This window comes from Neurospora hispaniola (genome assembly GCF_033458365.1).
Source record: "Neurospora hispaniola strain FGSC 10403 chromosome Unknown B0T23scaffold_5, whole genome shotgun sequence".
Classification (NCBI taxonomy): Eukaryota; Fungi; Ascomycota; class Sordariomycetes; order Sordariales; family Sordariaceae; genus Neurospora; species Neurospora hispaniola.
The window spans coordinates 2752681-2775783 of NW_026944410.1; the positions used below are offsets into that span (position 1 = coordinate 2752681).

Consider the following 23103-nt stretch of genomic DNA (forward strand, 5'->3'; position numbering starts at 1 on the left):
ATTGGGGTATTTATGTTAATAGTATGCTTACTATAATTATTAGGTATTAAAACAACTTATTACTTAATAAAATGTAGTTTGACGGTGTTTTGTAGGAACTTTTCATTGTATTTACAATACAAATTTAGAATAGTTTCGTTAAGCTAGAATAATGTACTATACTCTTTGGATCGCTAATTACATAGAACTCTTGAATAATTAGAATTCATCAACGTCGCTCCCATCAGCACCGCTGGATACAAGGTCGTCATTGTCGTTCTCATCATCCTCATAAACAAGATCCAATGTTCCTTCGTTCAGCTGCCAGTCTACGCCTTCAGCTTCGAGAGCCTGCTTAGTCTCCTCTTCCAAGAGATCAACGCTAAAGTCCAGTGGCAGGTTTGTGGAATGGGTTTCCTTCGCTTCTAGGAAACTCTCTTTCGTAATAGATCTCAACGGTGAAAGATACCGTCTCACCCCTTCGCTAAACTGCCGTCTGGTTTCTTGCTGCAATCCATTGAAGCTAGCTTTGAGCGGCAAGCGAGGATCCTCGTCTAAATGCGCTTCGCGCCGATATAAGCCGGTCTCGACATAATTCGGGCCTTGGACGACGCCGAGAGTACGGTCTGGCAGTTGTTGAAGCTGCAGCTTGGCCAAATAAGATCGTCCTCTTGAGATACCGGATTCCGAATACAACAGCCGACCTTGAGCATCATGAGTGGGTGCCTCTGGTTCCGGGTGTGGAATGATAGATTGCGGACGCCGAATCCTCTTTGGCGATTTTTGCCCCGGGATTTTCATATGCATAAATAAGGTGCGGTCGTTGTGGTCTCCCTCATCTTGTTCGTTGAGTGACAAGACGAAGACTCGTCCACTAGCATCGCCAATGACCAGCCTGGACTTGTCGGGTGAGAACATGCCGCAGGAAATGGGTGCAGGAACCTCCAAGAGGTCGCGGACCAGTGGGTCGCGGGATCGCACATTCCAGACCTTTACCACGCCATCGGATGAACCGGTATAAAATCGGTCAAGAGTTCTTCCCCACGCGGTAAATTTGACGCCTACATCCTCGTGTTCACGATCACCTCTAAACTCCTCAATAGGTTCTCCATGACGTAAAGTATGGATCGGCTTGTCACCTTGAGCGGTGTCCCAAACGTATGTATTTCCGTCTGTGCATCCCGCCGTGATGTAGCAGGAACCGAAGCTGATGGGCATGACAGTAAGCTCATTAATATCGAGCGCCCAGCAATCTAGTGTTTGAATAGGGCTGAATGACTTTTCGCCATGTTCAGAAACGGGGGATGGGGTAAAGACCCTGATTTGGGTACGGGTGTTATAGTCCAGGTCCAGACCCAGTGGTGAAGTGGCCGCTATGAAGCAGGCTTGACTGGGATGCCATAGAACCTCAAAAACATTCTGGGTTGTAGCGGATGTTATCCGCCACCTTTCCCCTGTAAGACCATCCCAAAGGCAGAGCTCCCCCGTTTCCCTACGGTCGGGAGGAATATCAAGGTCATCCCCTGTCCTGCTGCGAGGTGAGTAGCCCACCAAAAGCAGATGCCGAACGGTTGGCGAGCGACCCCATTGCATAGTGGCAGGAAAGTAGGCCCATCTCTCGGTTGAAACAGTGTTACCCTCTGCGTCTTCCACCCGGGAGCAAGAAAAAGACCGATACGGGCTGGTCGAAATCGAGTCGTTGCTGTGGATATTGTATATGCGCACAGCGTCCGTAGGAACATCTGCTGCCGTTGCAACCATGGCCGTTGTCGACTCATACTTTGAGGCAGCCACAAAGTTGACATTACCCCCGTGAGACCACTCGCCCAACAAAACCATGGAGGAGCCGGACGGGTCTACCTTCCAGACTTTGACTTTCCGGTCAAACCCAGAAGTAAATGCCCGACCGTGGACATCGTCATAGTCCGAGGAAACAACAGATGAGTACAGCCACGGATCTTGACTCTGTCTCATAGCATCGGTCGAGTTCTCGCCCTTTTCGACAACCGGACGGACAATTCGATGATCAGAATATGCCCGCAAAGTGCCTTGGCTGCACGATCCGAGAACGAGGTTACCAGGCTTGTTGTACTGCTGATTATGAGCATCCGAATGCTCTGTTGTCCCACAAATGAAACCGTCGTTCGAGACCCAGGCAATGGTCGCAATATCTCCGGCACAATCCGTCCATTCTCTCCGCAGCTCCAACTCATCCTCGCGACACTTGACGAACTCATTCGGGAAGTTCAAGGGAGCCCGCAAAGCCGTGCCGCGGTTACCAGAGGTTTCCCTAGCAAAGAGGAGTGAATTAATCTGGCTCGAACGAGCAAGCTCACCGTGCAAGTCGTACTTATCCCTCTTCAAGGCAAGAATCGAGGGATCCCCTGCTACCTTGTGATTAACTAGGTCATGGAGGAATCGTTCAACGTCTGTCCTGTTTCGACGCGAAAGTTCACTTTCCGACCGGATGGCATCTAAGACCTTGACAATGTCTCCGCGATGCTTCTTGAGCTGCTTTCGGAGATCTTTAGCAAGATCTTGCTTCCGACTCCCAGATGACAGGCCAAGGACTCTTCGACAAAGGTTCCGCAGAGCCTTGATTTCATCGGCGGTAAAGTCGACATGGAAGATTGTAGGTCGAGGGAGCACGGAATCGTCAAACCGTACAAAGCCTTGCACACCAGCTGAAATGTTGGCCCTCTGCTCCGCTGACAGATATGGTCGTTTAGCCTCACTGAACAGCCGCGATGATAAACCTCGAGAATCAACACTGTCCTCGTGTCCCCGCCAGACCAAAGCATGCGCTCGACTTCGATAATTCTGTGCCGACGTTGTAACTATGCCACGATTTTGCGGCCTCTGCTCTTCTTCGACGCGTTTACGCCATCGAGATACTCGGCCTCGCCTCCTCGGTTCCGGCACGAAGTTTTCGGGTAGATCGACAGGTAGGTTGCTAACAGAGGGCTGGGCGACAGATGCCGACGGTGGGTCCAGAACCATCGGCGGTCTAGCGGTTGAATTTGGTTGAGGCACTGTTGTGGCCGCTGATGGTGTTCCCTTGCCTTGTTTTTCCTCGTCATCGTCCTTAATGGTAATAACCTGTGTCGAGGGCGGAGGCGGCAGTATGGTCGGTCGGTGAATTCCTGTCGTCGCATGACTGGAAACCGGAGCATGAGGGTATCGCAGCCCCGAAGGAGGGTTTACACCTTCGTGTGCTTCCTGACGCCCAGGTACTGCTGGAAGAGGTATCGGAGAGTTAGAATAGCGACGTTCATCAGCCGCGGGGAATGTAGGAGCTATAGCCGAGCCCGGACGCGGAGGCGGAGGCGGCAGCGGGGCTGAGGCATAGCCGGAAGGAGCCTGGGGAGGTGCCAGGACAGATGGAACCTTGGGGACGGGCACCGGCGTGTACGATTTGAACCGATATTCCTGGTAGCCGTTAGCTACGGATACGGTACCTTCCAAGAGAAAGCAACTGAACACATCAATAAACGTTGTTAATACGCACGGGAAGCATGAGCAATGCGCGAGTCTCCACCGGGATACGGGCAGCCAGGAGTCGTTCGAACACATCGCTTACACGCCCATTCCCAAGCTTATAAGCGGCTGTAAAGTCGGCACCAGTCACGATCTCGACGACCTGGAGGAGGAGAACTATGGGTAAGGCATGGAAAGGTAACCGAGAGAATTTAAGAGTCGTAAGGGGAGCAAATGGGAACAACTAACGAAAGCCGTAGCATGCTTACCTTTGTTCCTATCTTTTGTACGTCGTATTTGTCTCTGGGCAAATTTGCTAGCTCCCGGTCGACGTGCGGGAACACTTGATTTGCGAGGCATTGGATAAAGACGTCCTGCCTTCCCCAATGAGGAACAGTCTGAGAGTTGCCATTCTGCTGGATCTGGTTGTTGATAGTGGGGGCTATGACTGGAACGGTCTCGGTTCGCTGTCGTTTGAAAGGCGGATGTTCGAGATTGTCCGGCTGGTGCCTCTGCTCTGCTTCAACAAGAGAGCCATGGCTTTGGGTGTTGCCTGGCGCAATCGAGGAGCCTTTCGTGAGGGGGCCACGCGCGGGATCGCCAGGCCTAGGGGTAGTAGGTGTCTCTGTTAATGCTAATCCACGAGAGGTGATCGGATTTGGCACGCTAGTAGAAGAGGGTGAGGTGGTGGTGATCGTCCGTGTCACGAGGGATCGATAGGAAGAACAAGGAGATGAGGCGATCAAAGGGTAGGCGGGCACGTAACGCGCAACGCGCGTCAACAGCCGCTGAAGAAGAAACAATGTGATTTAAACTTGGTAGAGCAGCAAGATTCGTCCGAAAGAATCGTATAGTTGATGAGAAAAATAAATACAAAGAAAAAAAAAAAGAAGAAGGGAAACGCGTTAGAATAGTCCCTAGAAATCTACGTACCTGGAGTTCATTTTCAAATGTTTTGCTGGTCAGAGTATATGCTTTGGAGAGAAGAATCAAGTTGTATGTTAATTAAGGTCTGTGCTAGAGTAATTGACTAGCGAGATATGCAACCTTGTATAACATTACGTAAGCGCACTGCTAAATATACTTTAAGTAGCAGTCATATCTTTATTGATGTTAATAAATCATGAGTACTAAAATAGTAAAATCTAATTCTAGCTAATATTAGTTATATATAGTATAGTTTAGCTTATTATATATTCATAAAGTATTCACATGATTGCGTATACTAAAACTCTATATCTTGACGCTGAGCTCAAACATCACATCTTGCTTTCTAAAGTACAGCCTCCCATGAACAAATCTTATACCTTGAGTATTGTTCTATCTAGCAATTTGCAATCTTGACCTGCGGAACAGAAGGTTAAAGCAAACGATTCTCGTCTGATGCAGTAGTAACATGTCCAACAGCCCGCCAAGTTAAGCAATCACAACTGCGATCGCGATCAAGTATCCAATTTAATCCATGGAGAATGAAAAAGACACCAAGAAGACTGAAGTTCTCAAAGGCGTGCTGACATTCAAGATGACAAGGCAGACGACTGTGTGTGCGAACCTTGATGTCCCGTTATGGAGCCTGGAGACGCGAAGTCACGGGTTCACAAGCGATAGTATCGACGGCCTGGAGACGACATGCAGCGCGGGTCAATTCGTGCACCCCCTTCCGCGCGGGTGGACGGGCCTTGTCTAGGACAATCTACGGCGGTTCGTAAAGCTCGATTGGAAGGATTGAGAAGATGGCCTTCGATATCAGAGTCAGGTAAAGGGCTAAAAAAACTACCCCGCTAGTAGAGACGAACGTGGAACAATCTAGGGTAGATTGCATTGAAGGTAGGTAGCAATTGTAGTTTTTCTTTTTATTATTACTTGTGGTTAGTGAGCAAGTTCGTCTCTAATAATATATAAAATCTGTATGTATTTTGATATCTAAAATTTATAAAGCATTTTTAAGCCATAATGGCAGTTTGGTATACAAACAATGCAGATTTGACTCCCGTGAATATTGTAGTTTCAACCTCTCCTCTTCTTGCCCCCTTGCTGGGCGCCGCCACCAGTGCTCGCCGCTGCATCACCAGATGACTCCTCCTTCTTGGCGCTGGTACCGGCAAGGAAAGCAGCCATATCAAAGTTCGGTGCCGCCGGAGCGCCACCGCCACCCATGAGAGCGTTCATGGGGTTCTTCTTCTGATTCTCCTCCCATTCAGCGCGCATTTCGGGGTCCACTGAGGGTACTGTTAGCAGCAATTACTTGGGGAGGCGGGAAAAAAGAAGCACACGTACTGTTCTCAACCAGCTTCGGCATGCCAAGGAAGATGACCATGCTGACCAAACCGAGAAGAATCATGGGGTTGCGGAGGATCGAAAGAATGGAGACTATAGAGTTCAATGCGGTTAGTATGTCAATCACCATCATGAAGTACGGCTCCCCCGTTGCAACACTCACATTTACTCCTCTCCATGAAATACCCCTTTTCTCCCAACACCTTCGCCCCAAACACCACACCTCCATCCCTCCCGTTTTTCAGCGTCTGCCTCGGCGCCTCCTCCCCCTTGTTATCCCAATCGTTACCCCGATACGTCTGCCACGCCTTCACCTCCAGCTTGACGTTGCCGTGTCCGTCCCCTTCCTCGAGCACGCCGTCCAGGGTGGGCGCCACGTCCACCCGCAGCGGAGCAAACGCGTGCGTCGCGCAGTGGATGTCCAGCAAGTACGAGCCCTGCGTGACGTTCCTGAAAACAAGCGTGTTGGCAACGCTGAGGGGGGCTGACTTGGTCTGTCCAAAGGTCGAGAGCGTGCCATGCGTTGAGGGAGGGAAGACGAAAAGCTTGCCACTGACATCACCAGGAGGGGCGGATGGGAGGGAAATGGTTATTGAGGTCTGCGGGAGGTGTTGAGCGAGCGCTGCTAGGGCGGTCGAGGCCGAGCCCAGGAAGGCGAGGGTGATGGTGACGAGTTGCATGTTGGAGTTGGGCCGATTATCGAGTTGTCGAATTTGGTTGTTTACCGGCTCTGCATACTCGAGAGAATCAAGACGACAATGAGTGCGACCGCGACAAGATGGAAGAAAAGTGGTGATGTGCGCCGGGTGCTTGACGTAGGTTGTATGGTAGAGGTCGCGGTCGGGGAAGCACAAAAGCGACGTTTGGGTGGAGTTTTGGGCTTGGGGGGGAGCTCTTAGAGGTACAACGAAGTATGTAGCTGTGACGAAATGGCGGGCGCGGCTCTGAAGGGACCGTGCAGGGGTTTTGATTGGCGCTGCGAGTGACACGCTCTGGGACATCTCTACGGCACTTCAGTAGGTAGAGAGCCTACCACCACGAAGGGCAACAAATGCCTAGTAGTAGTATCATAATGGAGCCGACATAAAGCATCATCGAATGGCTATGATTGAACCAACCATAGTAGTTTTTGATTCATACACAAAAGGGATGAGAGTCAACGACATGTCAAGATATCAAAACAGCACCTCAGCTAAGCACCAGAACCAACAAGCAAAGTGGTAAGTGTCCAGCTCAGATCAAAAGGCAGGTAGATTCATGCACATAAAACTCCGACAACGCTGATGATGACAACGACAGCACATCCTTGGCCTTCCCAACTCCCTTTCTATAGCTTGGCCTTGTTCTGGGCAGCAGCGTTGATCTCCTCGTACATGCGGTCGATTTCGGCCCTGAACTTCCTGGCGGCCTGAGGACGCTTGAGTTTGAGACTGTGTTTGTGCATGTTAGTATCCTGCCCGAGTTCTTCACGCATGTTGTTGTAGTAGGATGACCAGAATCAGGACTTACGTTGGCGTCAAAAGCTCATTCTCAATCGTAAACGGCTCAATATCCAAATAAACATTCTTGACCTTCTCGTAGCTGTTGAACTTGTGGTTCTTGCCAATGCCATCCAGCAGTTTGAGGAAAGCCGTCTTGACACGGGGATCGTTGGCGGACTGCTTCAGCTCTTCAAGGTTTTCAGGGGCAATGTTCTTCTTGAGTATCCTGCTGGCATAGGGCGCGAAGGTGACGGAGTCGATTCCAAAGATGGCCACCAGGCTGGACTCCTTGGGATCGCCGTGCACAAACGCCATGGCAATCAGGTTGGTGCTGGCCATGTATACGTTCTCGATGCGCTCGGGCGAGATGTACTCGCCCTGCGCCAGCTTGAGCACGTTCTTCTTGCGGTCGATGATCTTGAACCGGCCCATGCTGTCGACCTCGACGATGTCGCCCGTGTGGAACCAGCCGTCCGCTTCAACCACCTTGGCGGTTTCTTCCGGGTTCTTGTAATACTCCTTAAACATGATGGGACCGCGCATGAGCAGCTCGCCGCGGGGGTGCGGCTTGTCGTCGACAGTGTAGTCGAAGTCTGGCACGGACTCGATGCAGAGCTCGACACAGGGGCAAGGGGGGCCAATGTTGCCGGTGGAGAAGTCGCCGGGAACCTGGGCAGTGCCCGTGGCGTACGACTCGGTCATGCCGAAGCCTTGGATGAAATCGTTGCCGAAGGCGGCGCGGAGGAACTGGTGCACGTCAGGGTCGAGCTGGGCGGAACCGCTGACCATGGTGCGGGCGCGGTCGAGGCCCACGCCCTTGAGCACCTTCTTGGTCCAGATGCGGTCATACAGGAAGTGCTTGTTGGTGGCCTTGCCGGCGGGCAGGGCCATGCTCTGCTTCTTGGCCTCCACAACGTAGCGGGACAGGGTGCCCTTGAAGCCGTCGGCGTCGATGGTGGCGGCCTGCACAGCGCTGCTGATGCGGTTGTAGAGACGCGGGACGGACATGAGGCCGGTCGGGCGCAGGATCTTCATGTCCTCGACCAGGCCGGCGATGTCGCCATGGAAGTAACCGATGCTAGCGCCCTCAGCCAAAGCGGTCTGGTCGGCCATGCGACCGTAAATGTGCGCCAGGGGAAGGTAGGAGATGTGGATATCGGAGGAGAGGATGCTCTGCATCGAGCGGGCAGCAGTAATACCGGCCACACCCTGAGCATGGGTGATCAGGACACCCTTCGGGTCGCCAGTAGTGCCCGAGGTATAGTTGATGGTCAGAACATCCTCACGCTTGGGAGGCTTCATAGAGAGGCCCGACTTGACACCCAGCGCCTCAACCTCATCGATGGAGAAGATCTTGATGCCCACGTTGGAGGCGGCGGCATTGAGAAGCTCGCGCTTAGTGTGGCCGGCAGGCTCACCAGCATCCAGGGGATCCAAAGAGATGATGAGCTTCAAGGTTGGGCAACGCGGCGCGACCTTGAGGAGGGTCGGGATATGGGGCACAGAGCATGCAATGGCAGTGAGGCCGCTGTGGTTGATGATGTACTCGGTAGTCTCGGGACCAAGAGTTTCGTAGAGAGAGATGGGGAACAGGGACTGGGAGAGGAGCGCAAGCTCTGTGATGCTGTTAGCATACCTCGTGCATCATGCACGTGCACGGCGCATTGTGTCCAAGTACTTGCCAGTGATCTGCCACTCGGGACGGTTCTGCGCCCACAAACCAACGCCATACTTCTCCTCGGTGAAGCCGATGGACTTGTGGATGGCAACAAGGCCGGCGCCAAAGTTCTTCCTCCGCTCAGCAACCTCCTTGTAAGTGATCCAAACATACTTGGGCTCGTAGGTCTTGGTGGCAGCGTTCCATGGGCGCCATCCCAGGCACTTCTTGTTGGGCACCTTCTCAACTGAGGCTTCAAAGAGATCGTGAACCGTCTGGTGAGCCGGGTCGAAGGTCTCGAGGAGAGGGCTGTTGACGAACTTCCAATGACGATAAACTGCCGTACGGTTCGGTCGCTGTGTTCCGGGAACAGGCAGGGCGTAGGGAGTCCCAGGAGGTGGCGGTTCTGCAATCGACTTGATATAAGCCGCGGTATCTTGTGTGGGCGCCATGGTTGGTTACAGAAGAGGACTGACTGGGTCGCGTAGTAGTACTGTGCCGGCCAAGGAAGGAAATAATACGTATCGCAAGAGGCGCACACTGAGGTTATCGCCAACACCGTCACCGACACTTGGAAAGGTAACAAAGGGGGTTGACGGGCGCAAAAAGAAGGTCACGGTTGCTTGCTCGAGCTGGAGGGTATGGTGCTGCTGGAGAGAAACACTTGAGGAAGAGAAGAGGACTAGAGAAACAAGGGAAAACGACGTCGCAACATCAAAGAAGCAACGATGGACGGCTAACTGGAAGGCGTTCCCCTTTTCGAACATTCAATGGAGCCAAGGTGGTCCTGAGCCGAGTGTGACGAAGAGCGGAGTCCGATCCAGTCTGATGCTTAGTCTGGGGGCCGGTCCGTGGTCAATCTTTGGTTACTTGGGATTGGTTGTCTGGAGACTTTGGCAAAAGGTACTTCGTCTCGACTTTGAAAAGTGCCGCGGCTCTTTTGGAGTTTTTGGAAGCCCAGGGATGATGCATGCCGTTCCGAAGTCCAATCGGGATCTATGTCCAACCACGGATCCATTGGATAGAGTCTCACCAGGAGAAGAAGTGGCAGTCCCATCTTGATATCTTGTCTTGTTTACCACTTACTTGGTCAGTTATTATACTTGTCATGAAGGTTTTGAGTAGAGCTAAACACTGACAGGCAGAGATACAAATGTACACTATGGTACTCTGTATCTGGCCATGGTGGTGTAGACATGCCGGTGATCCAATGATGTGAAGAGTGGGAAACATGAATGAAAAGTGCCCGCTGGCCATGACGATCGGGGACCCTCCACACTAAAAACAAGCCGAGGCTCATTAGACCCGCCGGGGTCAGGTGGACCAGTGGCGGCAGCCGAATGGGCTTCCTTTTAGTGCCGTCCTCTCCATGTTAACGATGGACATGCAATGGAAGCACTCTGGCAGCCAATCATCGTCCACCATTCCATCCAGCAATGCCATTTCATGCGCTTCGCTGTCTGTCGTCTGGAGTCCGAATGAGTCTTGGGGACGCGGAATTCTGCCAAACCCGTCCGATCCGCCCGATAAGTGCCTGCGGTGTGCATGCAGACGGCTATGATCATCATCAACATCATTATCATCATCATCACACGTACAGGTTTATCACGGTAACCTTTCAACCTGTGCTGTGTGCTTTGTGCCTGTGATGCTCTGCAGTTCATTGACAGCCATTCCGTATCATTTTTAACGGCCTGTCACATGGGTTGGAATCCAGCGAATTCGTTCTGGGGAAGCTCTTGTCGAGCGGGGTTCTTCCCCAAATCTTTCCATTCCCTGACGGAGGAACCCTGATCAAACACGGGGCTGTTCCCTTGGCATTTTGTGGGGATGGATTCGTGAACCTTGTTGCCAAAAGACTGGAGTGCGAGTTCGTCCGTTTCATTCAATACAGGAAGAGAGAGAGGATCATGTTGCACATATAGAAGCCTGATGCCGGACAGACAGACTTGAACTTCATCATGTGGTCTCGACAGTCATAATTCTGAGCTCATGGTAATGGAGATCCCACCGTCTCCCCCTCCCTCGAAAGCAAAGAATTGATACAAAAATTAAGAAAAAAATTATAAAAATAAAAGTTTCCATCCTATCAGGCGGCTTCAGCTAAGTCGACCCCAACAGAAGCAAGATATTTCCATGGTCTGACAGCGGCCACATTGATTTATACATGGATCCGAGGATGTCATGGGAATGTTGGTTTATCTATATCAACCATGGAAAGGAATTCCTTCACCATTTTGTCTTTGTTCCGCGGCCAGCACGGACGGGCTCACCTCCTTTTTTTTTTTTTTTTTTTTTTTTTTTTTTCTTTCTCCTGTCACAGGGTCACCTCTGACACGATTCATGGCTGACACACATCATCGTCCACTTGAAAGAACGAAGCTCTTGTCCTGCCAAGTCGCAACTGAGCAAGCATTGCCGCAAGCGACTTTCCAAAAGTCAATAAAGAAAGGGGGGAAAGGAGGATAAAGTGAGCTTCGAGGACTAAGCCGGGCCTATGTCTCTTGTTGCCTTGGCAATGGCGATCATACTACATAGCGGTATGTGAAGGACTCTATTCCCCTTCCCCTTTTGGATGTTCAGGGGCCTTACAGGGTGTTGCCATTGGCTCAGGGCCTCCTGGGCGCGACCTCAGCGCTACGACACGGAGCTCACCTCCCCGTGTGCAACCTGCCTGTAGGTGTAGTGTAGTGTAGGAACCGTGTTTCATGATGGCTTCATTTTATGTGACCGAAGTTTGGTCAGGTAGTATTCGAGATTTCAAGATCGGTTCAGCCGGGCGGTTACTGGGCAATGATCCAGAAGATCTCGTTAATGGAACGGCGTAGGGGGAAAAAGAATAGCCTGGGCCTCGATAAGCGATCTTGAGCTGAATGGGCTCCAAAAGCTTCTTTTCTTCCCCTTGTGTTAATCTGTAACCTTTTTCTCCGTTCATTTATCCTTTTCTATCTCTCTTCTGCCTCATTCTTCACAGCAGGTCTGATCTTCTCTATTCGTGATACCCTTTGCCTGGAGCTTTTCTTTTTCTTTATTATAACTTCATTTTGCCTGGTGCATTTTCTTGACCTCCATAACTACGTCTGCCCCACGAGTCAGTATCAGAAAGCCAGAAAAAAGAAAAGGAAAGGGAAGAGAAAACAAAACATCTCATAATGGGCTTCAGCATCCTTCTTCCTATCAGAGTCTTTCAGGCAACCTTCTCTATAGTCATCATAGGCCTTTCAGGCTTCGGTAAGTTCAGCATCATCAATCAACGGATGGAAAAGCAACCAAGAGTCAAAGCTAACAAGTACTTCCTTTCTCCAGTCGCACATTGGTACAACACAAACACAGCCTACCTCCCCCCCTCGCCAATCAGTTTCCTCCTCTTCTGCGGCGTCTACTCCCTGCTCTCGGTTCTCTACCTCGGCCTCGTTAGCAAGCTCTTCCCCAAGACCGCTAATCCCTACGCCGTTCTCTCGCTCGAGATCACCAATCTGTTATTTTGGTTGGCCGGCTTCGCCTCCCTTTCCGTTTTCCTCAGCAAGCTTCTCTTCTGCCGCGGTAGTGTTTGCGGCGCTGCAAGAGCGGACGTCGGGATAGGTGCTTGCTTATTCGTCAGCTGGATCGTCACCGTGGCCCTGCTGGCCAGGGACGCCATCAGGTCGGGGGGCTTCGAGGGGTTCAGGAACCACGTCGGTTTCCTGAGGCACAGACGGAGCGGAAGTGGAACCCATCATCGGTCTCCTTCCAGGGGGTCGATGGTGGGGATGTCAGCCAAGCACCCTATGCCGCTGCCAACGGCCATGACGACGAAGAAGGAGGGGGGGTATTCCCAGGTGTCGCTGGCTTGAAGACGTTGGTAGTTGTGGCTAAGTTGCATGAGCATAAGAAGGAGGAGTTGAAGAAACAGACAAGACGACATAGAGCTACACCCTCAATGGAGATGGTAACGAAGAAGGTCGTTGGTGCTTGGGATCGGAGAGGGGCGAAAGAAAGCCTCGTTCCGGTCTAAGGCCGTGCCCGGGCAGGTAGGGTTATTAAGGAAGTCATGAGGTCACGCTATCACGAGCGAGGTTCCTTCAGCTGGACTGAACCATTTCATGTATTATGCACATCAGGAAACCCGGGCGCGGTTGTTGCGCTGGGCTAAAATGGGAGCCGGGGTGAGGCTCTCAAGGCACTAGCGTTTGGTAGCACTTTTAAACACAGCGGTCGTTGGTCGACAAAGTTCTGACAGCAACAAAATTATGAATAAGTGTACTTCTGGTAACTGTTCCAGCCCACAAGCTATAGAACATTTCCAAACCTGAAAGTTATACGTGCCGTTGATCGTTCAGTAGATAGTTCTTCATCATGACCACATGCGAGATCGGACGTGGAACCGGTGTACGGGAAGCAAAGCGCACGAGTATGTATTCTAGTCAGGAATATACATTCACCATTCTTTGTGATCTCTCAATGGGAACGATGTGGGCTTGCTTCCTGTCGTTTGTCTGTTCTTGTTTGACGACATTCGCAGAGGTTTGTCAGAGGATAAGGTAAACCCTCAACGGTTAGGATAAAAAAGTGATCGACACTCTTCAATCCAGCCGTGGTTTAGGTTTGTTGCCGTAATAGAAGCCATAGATGACGAACAGGTCTCAGCTGAGCGTTGTCTGTGTTTTGGTTATTGCCCTCCACCTCCTAGTAGGTGTTTGGTAGGCGAGGTAGGATAGGACTCTGACACAGCTCAGGGAGGGGTAAACTTTCCACTTACAAACCTCAGCATCACTTCTTAACATCACATGATATTTTCACCTCTTCCTGAACCCAGGACAGCAAAACAAATAACAGACAAAACTGTTATTGTCAAAATGCAGGTACCTGGGGAGCTGGGTCAAAAGTTCATATGTAGGCCGTTGATCGGCCTAGTTGCCCCGCATTGCGTGCTTGAGCTGCTGGAGACTCAACCCCACACTTTTCCCAATTGGGACAGCACAGGTATCTCTACATCTCAGGGCCCTCAAGGTACCCAGTACCTGTAGATCGCCATCAACCCCAACCGACGTTTTGCGTGTATTAATGAGGGCAGAACGCGTGATCATCAGCTAATGGAGACTCAAGATCGGACGAAGCCACAGCATGATCAGGTACCAAATACCTCAACCTCTGCATGTCCGGCCGGAGTCAGTTTTGGACCAGCTATGCGGCGAGACAAAGAGTAGAAGAAGAAGACATTACCCGAATCCCAATAGATCCTGAATCCCGTCTTGAATCCCCTTCCGTTCATTCACCTCTTCGTTCTCTTTCCTTCCTCTCATAGAGCCCATATCTGATCCTGTCAACCGAAGAGCCCCGAGGTTCCGAACCACTTACCTCTATTTCTCGCCACTTCTGACCTGACTACTCTGCTGCATCACCATCATCACAACCATGAGCCATCACTTTGAGACTCTCCAGGTCCACGCGGGGTACGTTGAACATGTCTCCAGGCTGTGTCGGGATCTCTTCCCGATAGATCATTGACTGACATTCATCCTAGCCAGGAGCCCGACCCGGCAACTAAATCCCGTGCTGTACCTATCTACGCCACTTCTGTAAGTCGACAATATCTCGCCTACGAGGCATACGAGCTCAAGGGGGGCAAATGTTGACCAGTCAAGTCGTATGTTTTTAATGACAGCGCTCACGGGGCGCGACTGTTCGGGCTCAAGGAGTTTGGAAACATCTACTCCAGAATCATGAAGTGAGCCAAAGCAAGAAAACTTGAACCGAAGTCGAAACAAGTGTTCTAACACTGGTACCAGCCCTACCGTTGATGTCTTTGAGAAGCGCATAGCTGCCCTTGAGGGAGGGCTGGCAGCAATCGCTACTGCAAGCGGTCAAGCAGCTCAGTTCATGGCGATTTCTGGGGTCGCCTGCGCCGGTGATAACATTGTTTCGACCTCCAACCTGTACGGTGGCACCTACAACCAGCTTAAAGTCATGCTCCCCCGCTACGGCATCCAGACCAAGTTTGTCACTGGTGACAAGCCCGAGGACCTTGCCGCAGCCATTGACGAGAAGACTAAAGCTGTCTATCTCGAGAGCATTGGCAATCCCCGCTATAACATCCCCGACTTCGAGGCCATCACCAAGCTTGCCCACGAGAAGGGGGTCCCTGTTATCGTGAGTTTACAGTTGTCTACTACATGCTCACCGGAGAACGTTTGCTAACTTCCGCTCTCACTAGGTCGACAACACTTTCGGTGCTGGCGGCTACTTTGTCCAACCGTTACAATATGGTGCTGATATCGTCGTTCACTCGGCGACGAAATGGATTGGAGGACATGGAACAACGGTCGCGGGCGTAATAGTGGATAGCGGTAGGTTCGACTGGGGCAAGCACGCCGACCGGTTCCCCCAGATGGTTGAGCCGTCCGAGGGTTACCACGGGCTCAAGTTCTGGGAGACTTTTGGGCCCATGGCCTACATCACCCGCGTGCGTGTCGAAATTTTGCGGGATCTAGGCGCGTGTCTCAACCCGTTTGCCGCTCAGCAGCTCCTCCTCGGTCTCGAGACGCTGTCGCTCCGCTGCGAACGGCACGCCCAGAACGCACTCGCGCTGGCCCGCTATCTCGAGAAGAGCCCGTACGTGAGCTGGGTGTCGTACCCGGGGCTCGAGAGCCACGGGTCGCACGAGAACGCCAAAAAGTACCTCAAGCGCGGTTTCGGCGGCGTGCTTAGTTTCGGCGTCAAAGGCGGCGCTTCGGCTGGCAGCCAGGTTGTCGATGGCTTCAAGCTCATCTCTAACCTAGCCAATGTCGGTGATTGTAAAACACTGGCCATTCACCCTTGGTCCACCACGCACGAGCAGCTAACGGACGAGGAGAAGATCAGCTCGGGTGTCACGGAGGATCTGATTCGCATCTCGGTTGGCATTGAGCATATTGATGATATAATTGCGGACTTCGATCAGTCCTTTGCAAATGCGGCGGCGACTTCGGCCAAGGAGGACGGTGAGAAGGGCTTGGTGGTTGGTCAGGGCAAGGTTGAGGAGGCGGCGCCTACTGTTATCTAAGTGATACCCCTTTTGAGTTTTGGGAAAGCGTTGTTCTTTTGAGTTGGTAGCGACAGAATAACTTATTCCCCCTTTGCAAATGTTGCTGGGCCGCAATAAAGTGTCTGGGAATGTAATTACTGATTGAAAGTTTAGGCGTCAAGTCAAAATTGCCAATCGGATAGGTTCGCCCAAGTGTCCTTGGTCAGAATTTGATGGTAACTAGAGTATACTACTGTGTATGCAGGTAATTTGAATGACTTCCATTTTGAGGACCACAATTTCGCACAATAACAGACGAAAAGGGTGTCTCGAAAGAGCCAAAAACATGCTTTTTGCATTCATTTATTGCGCATAGCTTAGATGTGTTCCTAGGTATCTCATTCCATCTACTCTTTGTCTATATCCATTCCGTAGTAAAACGCCTTTTAGGTACTTTATGATCGGGGATAACCAGAAAAAGACACACGCTCCCTATCTTCCATACCTTATCATACATCCACACCCGCAACCCAATCCATCCAACCATCTACTAGTTCTGCTCTTTTACCTCTAACTACTCACTCACTGACCACCACCACTACCAGCAGCAGTAGCAAGCTTCTCCCTAGCCATCCTCTTCTTCTCTTTCTTAACACCCTTCATAGCCTTCCTCGGCCTCTTTCTGCCATCCGATTTGGGTTCGTTCAACAACCATGCGCCCATCGGCGGTCTAGACCCGATGAACTTGCCCTCGGGGCTGTAGACATCGATGATGGGCCAGTTGAGCTTGATTTCTTCTTCCTCGTCTTCCTTCTTTTTCCTCTGCTTGTATTCCTCTTCCGTCTCTTCTACTACTTCTGCGTCCTTAAGACGGGGCGGGGCCAGTGGGTCCTCTTCGTCTTCCGACTTAGGTGCGGGTTTAGGCTTGGGCTTGGGTTCGTCGTTGGGGTCGGAAAGATCGAGATGGTCTAGTCGGAAGGGATCTTGGAAGGCGGAAGAGGACTTTCTGGATTTGGAAGGAGATGGAAGGGGGTCGGTCCAGTACTCTTCCTTCTTTACAGTTTCGTTCGTGTTCATAGTTTCGGGGGTTTCCTCTTCTTCCACTTCGGTTATCTCCTCAGGCTGCTCGTCTTTGTACGGGTTGTACTGCAAACTCTTGGCCCTGACCTGCGCGACAACCTCCACCCATCCGACACCCTCGATCAGGATGTCAATCGACAGCACACGGAACGGCAGGCTATCAACCTTGAACCCGCAGGCGTTCTTCCTCGTCAACGGCCCGCTGCGCTGCTTCGTCACGTCGTACTTGAGCGCAAACGAGCCGGCATGCTTGATCTTCTCGGCCGTCTCGGGGAGCGCAATGTTCTCCACGTTGGGCCTGTCCTCCCGCAGTTCTTGCACCGCAATGGCCTTCTCGGTTCCCGTAACATGCGCCTCGATGGGCGTGAAGGAGTAGGCGAGGAAAGTGACGTCTGGGGTCTTGGGCGTGATGCGGATGAAGCCGCCGACCAGCAGGGATTGACCGGGCTTGAGGACGGCCTGCTCAGGGATAACACGCATCTTCATGACGAGATCAGCACGCTTCTCGGGCTTGATGTAAAGTTCCAGGTCGCCGCGAGATAGACCGGGTAGGTCGATTAGTTCGCCCTTGCCGTTGCCGAAGGGGACGCGGACTGGAGAGGCGGTGGTACCTGGTAGGTCAGAAACGATGGGCATGGCTGGGTAGTTAGTTTCTGGCTGGGCGGGCGGGAGGAGGGCATCATCGCCCTCGTCCAACTTGCCGTATGTGATGTTATTATTGCGAAAGGCGGGGAGAACAGGAAGCTTCTGATTTTCTTGCCAGTTCATGCGACCCTGAGGGAAGATATCGTGGAAGAGCCGGCTCTTGCCTACGTTTACCCGCCCAACCATCCAGTTGGCACCGCCATGCTCAAAGATCTCTTCCTTGAGTTCCCTTGTCCACCAATTCCGACGTGCGCTGACACACACGACGTTGCCGAGTCTGACCCTATTGCCAATTCTGCCGAGCGCTTGGCGCAATGTCTCGACCAAATATGGCTTCAGCCTATCCACCTGCTCCTTCTTGGGCGCAAGCAGATCCGATCTGGTGATAATGAAGCTCAAGTTTATCTGGCGACCGGCATGCCATGTCTCGGACTTTGCTCTTCTGTTCCTCGACCGAATTGGCAGGGTGCCCACTAGTCGCTCGAGCTTGGGAATCAGGGACATGGGGAAGTCAGCGGCGTCAACAACGTGGTACACATGGTTGTATTTGTATGGCGATTCTTCGATGGTGGCTCGGAGAGAGTCAATGCCGGGATGGAAGATGGAGTTGCCCTTGCGGTGATGGATCAATTCGTGGCAGCGATCGCAAAGGGGAGGGTGGGGAGGACCCTCGGGTTCGGGGGACGTCTTGTTTGCTTGGTAGTCTCTAGGCAGCAAAGACTTCAGGTCAACACCTCTCCGTTCCAGTTCTTCCATATCAATGTTCTTGAGCACATCTTCAATGACCCGATCTGAACTGCGTATGACTTTTCGTTTCTCTGGTTCGATGAGGCCCAAATATTCCTTCACAGCCTTGCGCGACAGGTCAAAGTAGCCTGCTTGTTCTGGAACTGTCGTTTGTGACAGAGCTCCGCAGCCTGTACACTGAATCGGAAGGGTTCGTGTTGGCTCTTTCTCGGCGTGAAGAGGTTCGGTCGGGGTATGAGCCTCGGGGCTTGGTTCAGTATGAAGTCTTCGGCATTGAATCGAGGGGATAGCGTGGTTAGAGCGACGAGGGCTTTGGCCGATGTTCGCGACTGGTCGGAAGGCAGGACAGAGATAAAGAGGAATCTTGGCCGCTGCGTTCGAGGTCGTGGTACACCGGTCGAGACAGAAGGCTCTGGACAGCCACCTGGAACTGAGGGTGCGCCCGGGTTGTAATGGCATGACGTCGTTCTCGGGTTGGCCGTTGCAGCTCTATGAGACTGTCGTGAGGGTGGATGAGTAAAGATTTCCAGAAACCTAAAAGTTCCGCCGGCATAAATTAGTAGGTAGTTGATTGGGGTCCAAAACTCTGCCTGACGGTTTCATCTGATGAACATCGGAGGGAAAGAAACAAATGGGGACCAATGCTCCTGGAGCTCGCCGCTCTTCCACCGGCGTCCCAAATCATATCGAACCCTTCCATTCGACTCGGCTTCGTTGCGACCGAACTTTTTAGTGGGTCTTTGTAAATGCCCCGCCGGTTCAATTGGCGCTCGCGTGACTTCTTGGGCCCCACACTCTGCGATTGGGCTTCCGGCAGGCAATGATGCCGGGCGGTGAGTGCTCCAAGAGCGTTGACGGGCCGGCAAAAAATCGACGGGCCCATGTCGCGGCATGGCGTTGAGGTCGTCGTTCGGTGAGTGCAGTGTTGACCCGAACTGCGACTCCAATCTCCAAGTCCCGCCTAGGCCTATCTCTCAGGAACTGTCCCCAGTAAACGCACCTTTGTTTGCCCGTGCCCACTGCAGCAACCTCTCCGGCTCGACAGTATTCAAAATGGTCGGCGTTATTCGGCGTCTTAATGTCGTCAGGGAAGTGAGTATCCTCTAGGTCAAACCACAAAGAGTATAACTAATAGCTAATGCTAACAACCACTACAGAAGGTAAATACGATCACAACTTGAACCACCTCACCTCCACGACAGCGCATGCGCAACATGTTCGGCACCTCGTCTTCACTACCGCGACCATCCTGACAATGCTGACGTGCGGCTTCAGCTCTTGAACATTCGCGCCGGGCCGGGGGCTGCCCTCCTCCCCAAGGAGGTCACCAAGGTGCACATGCAGTTTGCTCACAGGATAGAGGAAGGCCACATGGGTCCTAGGTTCGCGCAGTCTCCTACAGCGTGCTCGGCAACCAACTAATGGCCTTGTTTTTGCAGGAAGTTCTGGAGAGAAAACCTCCCCAAGCTCAAGTACTGGAATCCCGCGGTCCCCATGGTGATCAACAGGACAACCGACCAGAAGGGTCCCGCCGTCATGACCATCTACTTCCGCGACGACAAGGATGCTAAGCCCTCTTCGACTCCATTCCCCACGTCCTCTGCCGACGGTTCATCTCCAGCCCCTAAACCTGCCCAGGGCGAGAGGATAGTCACAATCGACATGAAGAACCGCAACTCGTCCGTTATCCTCAAGGAATTTCTGGACAAGACTGGTGCCGTTGCAGTTCAGCCGACGGCCAAGGACGAGGAGGAGTTCCGCGAGTTCGAGGACCTTCATAGGAGGTCTGAGATTGACCGCGAGCGCATCAGGAAGATGAACGACGCGAAGAAGAGAGAGAAGGCCATGTTGGCCAAGGCCATGAGCGACGCCCAGTCCATCAAGGCTGCTTCTGCATAAGTCATGCGCTCGCCACCACCGTATGTATGGAAAAAGAGAAAGGGACATCGTTTGGGTTGTGTATATCATATGTACAAGTATTTTGGGAAATTCATGTCAAATACCACCAAGCAGGAGCATTTTGGGACCGTCCCGGCTAGCTGGGTCAACTGGGGCGTTTGGGGAAAAGGAGGGTGGGGGGGGAGGGGGAGGCTCCAACGAGGGTCAGGCCGATCGCTGATGCCATCTCGATATGTGCGACGCCAAGCATATGGCCGAGCCAAGAGGTGTTTCTCATCAGCTTCTATGTCTGACACCGTTCTTCACTCCTCGATGGATTGACGCTCCTGGCACCCGGACAGCTGAGCTCGTCCCCCCTCAATCATCGGTATCAGATCTGTGATCGACGATACTCCGTACATAACAGCCATGGCTCCCTCCCAGGTCTCCGGGCCCCGATCCCCGGTTCCCTAACAATGGACATTGAAACAGAGCATCCTGGACGAAGGATTCTTTTACGCAGCCGGGATTGGGTCTAGCCCATTCTTGCGCGCCGACCCCGCATAGCAGCCCCACGGAACGACTTCCGGATAGGTCGAGAACCCGACATCTCCATTTCGCGACTTGCCGTGCGTCCGTGCCTGCGATGCTGCGCCGGTATTATCGCCGACTAGGTCAAATAGTCTCATTATTTTGCTGCTAGGATCGCGGCGGCCTTCCGGCAGGGAACCACGAGCACGATTTACCCACAGCATCCATCTCGGTTTTGTCTCGCCCGGTGGCCTCGTGTCACTCCCCTTGTCAATTCAAGATGGTCATTCATTATAAGGGAGCAGAGACCCCGTCCCAACATGAAGTTCCCATGTGGTGTACTAGTCTTTTGCTGTCGGTAGAGGAACTACCCAGTGCTTCGTCAAAATCAGACTGTCCAATATCTATCTTTACATATATGTTCACCGTCTTTTCTTCTTCAGCTCTGATCTCTCTACATCCCCCATAAACTTTCACAGTTTGTATGAGTCTGTTGTGTGAAAGGATCCATACCCTTTTCAGTGACTTGGCTGTCTTGTTGCCGAGCTAGCAGGTGAGTAAAGACTCTTCAACACTTCATCATATGCATGAATTTGAGCCCAAGGATGGCTGACCGTTGCTGCTCTTATCTAACAGATGATCAAGACTACCCAACAGAGCTGAGGTTGAAAACAGTCTGTGCCAGATAGACATGATTCAACATTCGCCCTCCATGGATAGCGTAGTTCAGTGTCTGGTCAACGACTCGCGACTGGAGATCATGCTCGTCAGGATAGTGGAGTGTACAGCTGAGTTAGTCTACGTCCTATATCAAATCTCACCTTTTCCGCACCCTTGACTGACAATTCTTTTCCTCGTAACCACAAACAGTAGTTTCAGCATGTCGGTAGAATACCAAGTAACCGCCACCGGCCCGGTCGGTTCCGTGGTCGACGCCATGCTTGTCGACCTCGTCTACCTCGACCGGCCCTTCGGCAAGGTGCAGCTACCCCAGACGAAGACGCGCTTCAACGGCACCGACGTGCACTTTTACGACCAGATCATTCACGTCACCGACATGTCCATCTGGCTGCAGCTCTTATCGGACCTCACTCACAAGGAGAAATTGGTATACCATCTCCGCAATGGCGAGGCCCATCTCAAGGGCCCGTTTGGGACGACAGCGCAGTGTGGGTACAACAAGGATATCCATGTGTTGGGGATGAACGGGCTCCCAGTCCTGATCAAGGATGTGGATCGGGAGGAAAGGAAGGTCACGCTGACCATGAGAAATCTGAGTACCTTTGAGCTTGACTATGGTCCGACGGTCTTTGAGATTCAGGAGGGTGGAGGGAAAGGGCAGTGGAGAACGATTGCGAGGTTGAAGGGCGACTTCTTTACTAAGCGGGGAGAATTTCATGTTGCCTTGGAGGTCGAGACGGTATCCTTGGACGGCGAAATCGACCACGCTCAAGGGGGTGAGATGAAGGAGAGTGGGATGAGGCCAGCAGCAAAGAAGTTGGGGTTGGATGCGGAAAAGACATACCATTTCCAAGGCGTTGGAACGGACAAGGAGGGAGCATGGACAAATGAAGCGATCAAATTTATTCGAAGCCCGATCTTGTTGACGGAAAGATTTATCTCTTTGTACTGACAGGCCAAAGGCGATGGGATGGAAATACTTTCAAGGCTGATTGGACAGTGGGACCTCGATTTTCAGGGGAAGTAAACAAAACCCAAAACCTACATATGGTGAATGATGTCGGTGTTCTTCAGTTTTCTTTTCGCTGTTACTTGTTGGGCTGGGCAGAATAGCCAACCACCATGCGTTTGCAGGCCTTCCTTCCACTTCAATTGGTAGATCACAGCCGAAAGGAGCATGGATATGTTGGTGCATCTGGAAGGCACGGTGCAGCTGAAACCAAGCCCAGAATTGTGAGGGGGAAGCTGCAATTGTTATAGCTCTACGAAGACTTGGAATACAGAAGCTAGGTGCAACAGCCCAGTGTCCTTATGCCCGACAAAATGCCGTAGAGACAGATCAATATGATACAACACCAGGTTTGTGGCGGCTCAACAGTTACCTCAGAGTTTCGTTCACATGGAAATCCTCTTCAAGTGAAAATGGGCGATGAAACGCCCCGGAGCTCTTGAAGCCCTCCCGAGCTCTCCCGTCGATCCGGGAGATCCATCACTCTGGTTCAGCAGGGCCGCATTCTTTAGTGCATCCCGTCATGCCCTGGAGTCTCGCCAGGGTCAGCCCAGTGAAATGGCACCCCACAAAAGTGAACGAACGGCCCTGGCCGATGTGGCTCGCTGGCCAATCAGATGCAACTTCACCACCTGTAACGCTGCGCCTGCGGCGGACTGCGGGCCCCCATGGAACCAAG

At 52.1% G+C, this 23103-nt stretch overlaps 8 protein-coding genes across 8 annotated transcripts; 4 read left to right on the plus strand and 4 right to left on the minus strand.

The window, feature by feature from the left end:
* Positions 1-132: 132 nt before the first annotated feature.
* B0T23DRAFT_171403 (uncharacterized protein) lies at positions 133-4440 on the minus strand. The gene is made up of 3 exons (XM_062832914.1): positions 4390-4440; positions 3726-4062; positions 133-3408 (listed from the first exon to the last, which is right to left on the minus strand). Exons 1-3 carry the CDS (start codon positions 4398-4400, stop codon positions 199-201), a joined length of 3558 nt encoding a protein of 1185 aa, XP_062692027.1. The 5' UTR covers positions 4401-4440; the 3' UTR covers positions 133-198.
* A 911-nt stretch (positions 4441-5351) lies between these two features.
* Positions 5352-6694, minus strand: B0T23DRAFT_360584 (uncharacterized protein). Its single transcript, XM_062836260.1, has 3 exons — positions 5897-6694; positions 5734-5826; positions 5352-5675 (listed from the first exon to the last, which is right to left on the minus strand). Exons 1-3 carry the CDS (start codon positions 6411-6413, stop codon positions 5464-5466), a joined length of 822 nt encoding a protein of 273 aa, XP_062692028.1. The 5' UTR covers positions 6414-6694; the 3' UTR covers positions 5352-5463.
* A 314-nt stretch (positions 6695-7008) lies between these two features.
* Positions 7009-9513, minus strand: B0T23DRAFT_171411 (uncharacterized protein). Its single transcript, XM_062832915.1, has 3 exons — positions 8897-9513; positions 7243-8830; positions 7009-7163 (listed from the first exon to the last, which is right to left on the minus strand). Exons 1-3 carry the CDS (start codon positions 9321-9323, stop codon positions 7061-7063), a joined length of 2118 nt encoding a protein of 705 aa, XP_062692029.1. The 5' UTR covers positions 9324-9513; the 3' UTR covers positions 7009-7060.
* A 2510-nt stretch (positions 9514-12023) lies between these two features.
* Positions 12024-12704, plus strand: B0T23DRAFT_319561 (uncharacterized protein; the record flags this gene model as incomplete). Its single annotated transcript, XM_062835129.1, has 2 exons — positions 12024-12102; positions 12178-12704. 2 exons carry the CDS (start codon positions 12024-12026, stop codon positions 12702-12704), a joined length of 606 nt encoding a protein of 201 aa, XP_062692030.1.
* Positions 12705-14071: 1367 nt separating this feature from the next.
* Positions 14072-15964, plus strand: B0T23DRAFT_171460 (putative O-acetylhomoserine-lyase). Its single transcript, XM_062832916.1, has 5 exons — positions 14072-14303; positions 14375-14429; positions 14496-14578; positions 14640-15000; positions 15065-15964. Exons 1-5 carry the CDS (start codon positions 14266-14268, stop codon positions 15890-15892), a joined length of 1365 nt encoding a protein of 454 aa, XP_062692031.1. The 5' UTR covers positions 14072-14265; the 3' UTR covers positions 15893-15964.
* A 220-nt stretch (positions 15965-16184) lies between these two features.
* Positions 16185-18973, minus strand: B0T23DRAFT_382625 (uncharacterized protein). The gene has a single exon (XM_062837341.1). It carries the CDS (start codon positions 18782-18784, stop codon positions 16436-16438), a length of 2349 nt encoding a protein of 782 aa, XP_062692032.1. The 5' UTR covers positions 18785-18973; the 3' UTR covers positions 16185-16435.
* Positions 18974-19403: 430 nt separating this feature from the next.
* On the plus strand, positions 19404-20224 carry B0T23DRAFT_405634 (CI-B8 domain-containing protein; the record flags this gene model as incomplete). Its single annotated transcript, XM_062839032.1, has 3 exons — positions 19404-19417; positions 19528-19707; positions 19765-20224. 3 exons carry the CDS (start codon positions 19404-19406, stop codon positions 20222-20224), a joined length of 654 nt encoding a protein of 217 aa, XP_062692033.1.
* A 926-nt stretch (positions 20225-21150) lies between these two features.
* On the plus strand, positions 21151-22382 carry B0T23DRAFT_171545 (uncharacterized protein). The gene is made up of 3 exons (XM_062832917.1): positions 21151-21287; positions 21371-21526; positions 21605-22382. Exons 2-3 carry the CDS (start codon positions 21426-21428, stop codon positions 22365-22367), a joined length of 864 nt encoding a protein of 287 aa, XP_062692034.1. The 5' UTR covers positions 21151-21287; positions 21371-21425; the 3' UTR covers positions 22368-22382.
* Positions 22383-23103: the final 721 nt, after the last annotated feature.